Source organism: Ipomoea triloba, chromosome 6 (assembly GCF_003576645.1).
Source record: "Ipomoea triloba cultivar NCNSP0323 chromosome 6, ASM357664v1".
NCBI lineage: Eukaryota > Viridiplantae > Streptophyta > Magnoliopsida > Solanales > Convolvulaceae > Ipomoea > Ipomoea triloba.
Genome location: NC_044921.1, coordinates 2,872,076 through 2,882,108, shown reverse-complemented (window position 1 = coordinate 2,882,108; position 10,033 = coordinate 2,872,076). Strand labels below are relative to the sequence as shown.

Below are 10,033 nucleotides of genomic sequence, written 5' to 3'. Positions count from 1 at the left end.
AAAAAAAAAAAAAAAAAAAAAAAAAAAAAAACGCACTTTAAGAAAGAAAACAATGCACCTTAAGAAGAAAAGCAACGTAACTTAAGATGAAAAATCACGCACCTAAAGTCTTAGGTTGGCGCACCTTAAGTTTCAACAATCGACGCACCTTAAGCACACAAACCACACATCTTAAGAAGTAAAACCACACACCTAAAGCTTTAGACCGATGCACTTAAGTTTCAACAACTAACGTGCCTTAAGCTCAAAACCACGCACCTTAAGCACAAAAATCACACACCTTTATAAAGAAAACCACTTACCTTAAGAAGAAAAATCATGCACCTTTAAATTTGACCCATATGAAAAATGACCAATTTACACCACATTTTTTTTAAACGTTGTTATTAATCCCGAACGTTGATTTTGACAAGATCAATAGCTTTCCTCTCACCGCACAACCGCACCTGAGCACCCCAACTGCATTTAAGAGGTGCGGGTGAGAAGAAAGTCGTAGGTGATCTGAGATGTGAGATAGCATCTCAGCCTTAGATAAATAAAAAATAAAAAAATCGTCACCTACGAAATTCAACAATGTGCACTGTAAGATACAACAATGTGCACTGGAAGGCAAAAAATGCGCACTAGAGGCACAAAGATGTGAAACAATTATTGAAAACATTATATTTAATATAGGATCTTCAACACAGATCGTAAACGACCATAAATAATAAACAAACAAACAATATTCAACTCAAATTAGTAATTAGTGATCAAGATTAATTGATCTTTTAAAAAAAAGTTTGTGATCTACAATTTAAAAAAATGCCCTGTAAGGCACAACAATATGCACTGTAAGGCACAACAATGTGGACTGTAAGGCACAACAATATGCACTGTAAGGCACAACAATGTGGACTGTAAGGCACAACAATATGCACTGTAAGGCACAACAATGTGGACTGTAAGGCACAACAATATGCACTGTAAGGCACAACAATGTGGACTGTAAGGCACAACAATGTGCGCTGGAAGATGAAACAATGTGCACTGTATGGCATAACAATGTGCACCGGAAGAAGGAACAATATGCATTGTATGGCATAACAATGTGCAGTAGAAGAATGAACAATGTGCACTGTATGTCATAACAATGTGCACTGGAAGGCAAAAAAAAAATAACTTACACAAAATTACAATAATGTCACTGCATTTTTTTTAAATATCTCCAATTTGGACACTTTATCTGATCTGGACTCAATCTACGGATATAATTTCATCTTATTTCTCACCTAAGGCAATTGTTTCACATGATCCTTTATACACACACACACACACACACACCACACACACACACACACATATATATATATATGCATGCTCTAATGAGAACAAGTGCCCAGGAGAGAAATAAAAACCATTTACAGTTGTCCACGTGTCCATATCAATGAATCAGATATAATTTTTAAAAAACGACACCGTGACATTTTTATAAATAACTCAAACTTTGGTGTAAGTAAATGTGTTATAAGTGCAAGTAGCTGGTGCACCTTTGCATGTAAAAAGTGCAATAAGTAAAATCACTTACAAGTGCACCTATTTTCGCTTACAAGTGCACATATTTTCACTTACAAGTGCAAGTAATTTACCTTATTAACATTTGTGCACCTAATTATAACGTTAGGTGTAACTAGTTATAACGTTAGGTGTACTTAGTATTGATGCTCAGTGTAAATTTTATTTGCACATGTAATATATTTTACATGCACTTGTAATACATTTTACTTGCACTTGGTGCACTGTATTAAATTGCTACGTCAGTGTTGAAACTTAATTAGGGGGGTGTATTCAATCATGACTTCATAAACTTTTAAATACTTTTAAAATGATGGATTTTAATTGACTTTTGTAAACTTTCCTAGAATCTTTTAAATTTTTATAAACTTTGTAAGAGTATAAATATCCATTGAACAAACATTTATAAACTTTTAAAAACTTTTTCATATTAAAAAGTGTACAAAAGTCATTAACACTCTAAATTGAATACACCCTCACAAACATTCCATAACTTCTATTAATATATTATCTATAAATTAGTGCATTGTAAAAATAAAAAAATAAATAAATACAGATGTCATAAAAATAGAGTATATTATTCATAAAGAAAACATAATCAATTTTTATAAATATAACCAATAAAAATATTTCTTGATCTAATGAAACAATTAATGCGGAACCAATAAGTATCTCTTAAAAAATTCAACTTAATACAATATATATATATATATATATATATATATATATATATAAAATTAATAAACATACAATTATATAAAATTATAAACATATTAATTAAATAAAATTTTAAAATTACAAATTAAAAAATTTGCTTCGAACAGCAAATTCTTGTTGCGATCGCAACAATTTTTTTGGCTGTGATCGCAACAATTATTTTGTTGTAATGGCAACAAAAAATTTGCTTGAACATTAAAAAAAGAAAATATTTATGAAAGATTTGAAACGTACCGTAAAATTGATGAAAATTTTGCCTAGTTTAGATAGAGGAAAAAAAGTCTGTAGAGAATGTTGAAAAGTTTGGGGTTGGAGGGCTGGATTTCATCTATTTATATTAATGAAGAGAAAGTCTATAGAAATCCTATTCTGACAGAGTTTGTGAAAGTTAGTAACTTTTTGAATACCAGTAGACTTTTAATAACTCTATAAAAGTCTGAATCGAATACCTATATACTTTTAAAGAGTTTTGAAAAGTTTGAATTGAATACAGGTAGACTTTTAAAGAGTTTATAAAAGTCTAAATTGAATACCACCAAACTTTTAAAGTTGATAAAAGTATTTAAAAGTTAATGAAAGTCGTGATTGAATACACCCCCCTTAATTAAGGTGAGTGAACCTAAATCTTAAGGTGCGTGGTTTTCCTTCTTAAGGTGCGTTGTTTTCCTTCTTAAGATGCGTGAGTTGTTGAAACTTAAGGTGCGTCATTTTAAAACCTTAGGTGCGTGGTTTGTGTTTTTAAGATGTGTGGTTTGTATACTTAAGGTGCGTCGCCCTAAAATTTTAGGTGCGCGTGGTTTGTGTTTTTTAGGTGCTTTGTTTGTGTACTTAAAGTGCGTGATTTGTGTACTTAAGGTGCGCCATTATAATGCTTAAGGTGTATAACCGCACAACCGCACGGGAATCCTTCCCCACACCTGAACCCTTCCACATATATATATATATATATATATATGCGACTACCCTGGCCTTGTCCTAACTTTGTCTTTACTTAAACTAACGGAAGAATCATGGTTACTTAAATTTAAAAGTTGAAAGATCACAGATAATTAAATTGAAAGTTTAAGAGACTAAATGGGTGGTGCTACTATATACGGAGGATCCTGCATATGATATTAAATATATTTGTTGAAACATGTTTCCAGACAAATGCCGAACCTAGTAAATTAATTCTATATATAGCAGAGTTATGACTTATGAATTATAAAAATAAAAATAAAATTAAAACATATATATGTACCTAGAATTCAATTAACTAATATTTTTGAACTAAATTAATCATTAATCAAATTTTTAAAAAATATTTAATCATTAACTAATGTGAAACATTTGAATTAAAAAACGTCCACCCAAAATTATTGATTAATATAATTAAAAGTTTAATGAAATCGTTGGCTTAACTTAGTAGTTTAGTAAGCTATAGTTATCAAAATTCAAAATTGTGCAGTGGTAAAAGATATCATCTTCTACCAACCTATGATAAAGAGAATTAAATAGCCTTTCCAGAATGCATGCAATGTACTGAAACACGTGCAGTTTCTGACAAATGCCTTGGTTAAAAAAAGCAGCCCCGCATCCGATCCGGTGCATAAATACCCATGTATGTTTTCCAACGTAACCACGCAAAACATACATTTCTCAACTCTTAGCTAATAGCAATTAATATAATATAATGGCGTACGGTAACACTACTACTACCCCTGTTGTTGTTGTTGTTGTTTGCATTATGGTGGGCGTTGTTACGCTTACGCCACATAGTGCAGAAGCACAAATGTCGTGTAACAGCGTGTTTAGCAGCCTGTACCCGTGCCTCAACTTCGTAATGAGAGGCGACGTTATGTCACCAAGCTGCTGCAGTGGGGTGAAGTCCTTGTACGGTGCGGCTAAATCCACAGCGGATCGCCGGAGCGTGTGCTCCTGCCTCAAGGGCGTTGCTTCCAACGCTAATCCGGCTCAAGTAGGGCGTGCCGCTTCTCTCCCTTCCAAGTGTGGACTTAGCGTACCATACAAGATCAACCCTCAACTTGACTGCTCCAAGGTCAATTAACTACTCTATCTCATCGGAGCACTAATGTTTAATTTGCTGGAATAATATTATAATATATAATATAATATGAGAATAAAAGTTAGTTATTGCAAGCTCTCTATATATATGGGGAGGTATCTTTAATGATATATACTTGCATGGCCTATTTTTATTGTCTTTGATGCTTTTTGATGTTGTAGACTTTTAGTCTTTTGCTTAAAGTATGTTAATCCACGAGTTGTTTCATGATTTTTAAGCTTCTTTTATCATCGTACAATAATTGTTAATTACATAAAAGTAGTTGACTATTTAATACTATAATTAGTAACATTCAAGCTCTAACTACGTACACTCTCCGATGCCGGACCCTTTTTACTGACAATTTACGCGCAAATATATGGTGGACCATGGTACTGCAGTTGTGTTGAACGGATACTGCAGTTGTGTTGAAAAGATACTGCGGTTGTGTTGAAAGGAAACTGCAGTTACGCGGAACAGAGGTCGTTCATCCATTTAACACAATTGCAGTATCCATTCAACACAACTGTAGTATCCGTTCAACACAACTGCAGTATCAGTTCAACACAACTGCATTTACAGACGGATGAAATGGCCTCTGTTCAGCGCAACTGCAGTTTCCTTTCATCACAACTGCAGTATCAGTTCAACACAACTGCAGTATCAGCCATGATCTATGGTCCACGGTATAACAACTGCAATTTACGTGCTGATACCCCTAACATCACAAAAATTAGAGTTGACCTAAGTCCTATATATTAATTCGTAGCAGCATATGTAAGACCGGTTGTTATGTCATGGATCCGATCCACCTTGGAAGGTGTATTCATATTCATGTTTATAATTTTAGTACTTTATATTCACAATTTTAAAACTCTATGTTCACAATTTTTGAACTCCATATATATTCATAATTTTTGAACTCTATGTTCATAATTTTTTAACTCCATATTCATAATTTTTGAACTATATATTCACAATTTCAAAACTCTATGTTCACAATTTCATAACTCTATATTCAATATTATAACACAATTTTTGAATTTATATAACAAAATTGTGAATATAGAGTACCAAATTGTGAATATAGATTTCAAAATTGTGAATATTGAGTAATGTAATTTTGTATATTGAGATTTAAAATTGTGAATATAGAGTTCTAAAATTGTGAACATAAACCTTGGTCCACCTTGTAAGGTGGACCCGGGTCCATAGCATAATTTGCCATGTAAGACTTATGCATACATGGGACACTCAATCTCTGTTGAGCCCAAATGTGGTGGCAATCATTGTACCGTGGATCAGGGTTCATAGTGCACTGTGAATCCCGGTCCTATATGATATCGTTTTGAATTTTAATTTTGACGGTGACTGTTTGTTGTTCAGTTCACATTACAAAGAGGTTTTTAAAAGAAAAAAAAAATTGTAAATCAGTTGTATGCAATTCTCTGTACCTTAAGAATATGGATTCTGTACTTGAAATAGATGAGTACGTAGTTTTGTAACACACAACATATTGTGTGTTATTTTACGAATTTATGTATTGTATGTATTATATATGAAATTATGTGTCTATAGAACATGCATAAATTATCTACATAAATCAGATTTGAGAATAAGTAAAAATATAAAACATGTATATTTGTCTTGTTTTATTATGTATTTCTGTGTCTAATGTTATGCAATTATGTATCTTAAGGCTTAAGCTATCGATTTTGTACCTAAAATAAATTAAAATTTGTGTTGAAACATGATAAACGAGAAACTACAAAATCTGTCAAAGTTTAAATATCAAAATGACGTCATTTAGATTCAGGGTCCACAATGCTACGTAGATCTTGGTCCTAAATATAAATTGTCAACAGTTGGGTTTTTTTTAAGGAAATGCCAAAGGTTGAATTATGAGGCATATTTTCATCCATGCATGCATGATAGATCTATTCTGTAATGGCATTCCATGCCCTCACGTTTTTGGGTTGGGCTGTACCTCACTTGGAGATGGAGAAATTTGGCTTTCACTAGGCCGCAAATTAAAATTGCTGACGGTTGTCGGTGTTGAATAAAGCGGCAAATTTTACTATGTACCATAGTTCATGTAATAGCATGGACCATGAAATAAAACAACGCCATCATTTTAATTATATTTCAATTTCATTTGATAATGTGCATTATTATTATTATATGTATTAGTATTTTCGTCTGTGCGTTGCACGGAATGGATTTGCTATATTATTTTAAGAATATTTGGATCGATATATAATTATATAAATTATAACATCAAATATTATATAGCGCAATTGATGAAATTTGTTGGACCGATCATGTTTTCTAATGTTTTCCTTACTTGAATTAAAGCAAATAATTGTCTAATTACCCGTGCAATGCACATATAAATTTTTTATTATATATTTAGATAATAAAAATAAAGATAAAATTAAAAAAAAATTATATTGAACATGTGTACATTTATTTGATTATAAGATTAGTGCAAAAATATTACTCAATTAATTGATAATATATGACTTGTTTGTCTACAATTATCTTAAAAAGATCAATATGTAATATGACTTATGTAATTATATTATTACTAAAATAAATATGCGAAAAATTAGAAATAATTTAATTATAATTATAATTATTATAAAAATAAATTCAACGACTAATGTTTAGTTTAATTATCATAATAATTATTAGACAATTATTAATAGTCAATTACACTAATATATGTGAAATTATACTTTTATAACTTAAGTATATTCATGTTCACTGTATCACATTTAGTTTTTTCTTCCTCCTCGATAGTTGAATGAATTAATTGTAGTTATTATAAATAATCAAACAACACATGTTTAATTAATTTTTTTTAAGTTTAAATAATTTAAAGTTTTCAAATGGAAAGTGTAATTAACTTTCTTAAAAAAATTTTAAAAATAAATTTTTAGTCAATTAGTAATGTCCTTTTCCTTTCCAATTTGCCTAATTTCCATTTCTTTTTTCGTTAGAGTATTTTTATATTTTCAATCAATTAGTAAAATCGGTTTTCTTTTCCATTTTATCTTTACTATTGTTTGGGCGGAAATTTCACAAAGGATTATTTCATATTCATTAATAGTAGTATAGATATAGAAGTATAGATAAGTATTTGAATTATTATTATTGATGTAAATAATAGTTAATAAATTATTTTTTCTTATAAAATTAGGCCGAATTTGTTTTCATTATTCTCACAATTATAATGGTTTAATTATTGTCATAATTTGGTTAATATACTGTTTTGACCAATACAAACCTCATGAATGCACCATGCATACAAATCAAAGGATTTGATTACTTCACGCATGAGCCCTTCTTCTGCTACTTCTTGCCTGTAGATTAGAAGTGCATAATTTTTTTAGAGCTATTGATCTGGACTAATCAATGGCTGAAATTTATGCGTGTTTTTCACATGTGAGCTTATTTGCACATGATCCTAGACCTATATATACACACACATCAACCCATAGTTGAATTAAGTTTATCGCTAACTAATGAAATAATGCTATATATCTCTCTTCCTTTTTTTTTTTTTTTTAAACTCTTGAAATCTTCATTTACTATATTAAAGTATAACGGATATGAATATTTGGGAGAAGTATAGATGAGAGAGGAAACAAATATTTCTTTTTTAAATTTAAATTAAAAAAAAACAGCAAAAAACAATAGTAGTACCAATTAAACTTTATTAATTTTTTTACCAATTAATTAATAATATTAGTTAGTCAGTAGTACTCAAAAAAATTAATAATATTAGTTTGTGCAGTATAGAACATATCCAGTATAGAACAAAATTTTAAGAAGAATTTACAATTAGCGGATTGCTATCCACTCCTCTGGGAGCCTTTAACCATCCAAAATCTTTAAATTTGAACATGTGTTTGTAAATGGATGCAAGTTACCTAAGGAAAATCATGAAATTTAAAAAACCAAGCAAAAAGCTGAAAAAAATCAAAAAACAAAAAACAAAAAAACAAAAAAAAACCAACATACTAACAACATAAAAAATGCATAACAATAAATACAAAATAAAGCAATATGACCAAACATGACCATGATTTTATTCCTATTAAATAAAACAATACAAAATTGAGCAATATTAAATAAAACAATCTCTTGACCGCCACAACAGAATTTGCAGATTTGAAGGTGGAGAGGTCTGTAATAATTGCACTGCGTTTTGCATTTCACTTTTAAAGTTCACAATATAGGATTAGGGATTTATATAAGGTTGTATCTTATTACGATAGAATTGTAGTATGATAGGAATTGTAATTTAAAATTGTGATACAATAGGAATTGTAGTATAGGAATTTATTGTTTTAATATTATTCTATTGTTTATACGAATTGTATTGGAATTGTAGTATAGGAATTGTATTGTTTTAATATTATTCTATTGTTTTAATATTATTCTATTATTTTAATTGTTTTAATGTACAATATTTTGGGCGGGAAGGAAGATTTCGTTTTGGAGGATTTTGTTTTTATATATATAAAGACTAGTATTTACACCCGTGAGATGCACGAAATGGGTTTGTTATAATATATTAAGAATATTTGAATGAATATACAATTATTTAAATTATAACATCAAATATTATATAGTGCAAGTGAAGATATGAGTTATGTCATTTATGTTTGTTGATGTTACCATTGCTTGAATTCGAGTAAATAATTGCTCAAATTAATAGCTAATGTGTAGATGTAGGCATGCGGTGTTGTAACTTTAGAGATTTTATATATCATTGTTAGGAATTTTTAGAAATTGGCCCAATGTGCTCGTTCTCTGGCAACTTAGTTATAGTAATGAATTGCTATCCTAATTCATTTGTATAGATGATATATTTTTTGTCTAGATATATAGCAACTTTATCATTTTGAAAAAAAAAAACATAATATCATTGATTATATTTACACATTATTGAAAACCTCTTTGTAGACGACATTAGAAGTCGCAACACAATTTTGTCCATCCTTGTCTACCGCTATCACCTTCAGGCCATTAGGATGACTGACTCGGGAGAAAGCCACATACAATTCATCGTGACTAAAGACCGATTTTTTTAGTAATAACCCAATGTGAGTTAGTGTTTGGCATTGGCTTTTGTTTATAGTCATGGCGTGAGTTAGTGTTTGGCATTGGCTTTTGTTTATAGTCATGGCATATGTTAGTGTTTGGCATTGGCTTTTGTTTATAGTCATGGCATATGCAAGCATCAACGGGAATTGTTTACGCTGGAACTTGAAGGGCAATCTCGTATCAGGAGGACTAAGAGACATTTGGGGGATAAGAACTTTGGTCCCTCCATGTGTCCCATTAACTATTCTTGCTTCGACAATGTGATTTGCCAATCTTGTGATAATGAGCCGCGTTCCGTTACAAAGACCAATAGAGTGGTCTATGTTCCACAATAACAAAACAGGTGCACCGACCTTTAATGTCAATGAATGATTAGGAAGACCCGACAATCTCAAACATGTTCGTCCTTCTGCAGTATTCATGTCGCACATGTACTGATTAATTTGATCAACGACATCTAAAGTCGGCGAGAAGATCGCTCGGCCTTCTAGCTGCGACTCATCAAGCATGCCATATCTCGAGCTTAGGAAAGTGCTCTCAACTATAGTTGCTATGGGATCGTGTCCACACTTCAACAAAAACCTTGCCGGAATATCGATATCA

At 30.8% G+C, this 10,033-nt stretch overlaps 1 protein-coding gene across 1 annotated transcript; it reads left to right on the top strand.

Annotated features, from left to right (window-relative positions):
• The first annotated feature begins 3,943 nt into the window (after positions 1 to 3,943).
• Positions 3,944 to 4,318, top strand: LOC116023357 (non-specific lipid-transfer protein 1-like). Its single transcript, XM_031264353.1, has one exon. It carries the CDS (start codon positions 3,944 to 3,946, stop codon positions 4,316 to 4,318), a length of 375 nt encoding a protein of 124 aa, XP_031120213.1.
• The last annotated feature ends 5,715 nt before the right edge of the window (positions 4,319 to 10,033 follow it).

Bases quoted from the DNA above. Each gene is read 5' to 3' on its own strand.
- LOC116023357 (XM_031264353.1), top strand. From the start codon at position 3,944: ATGGCGTACGGTAACACTACTACTACCCCTGTTGTTGTTGTTGTTGTT.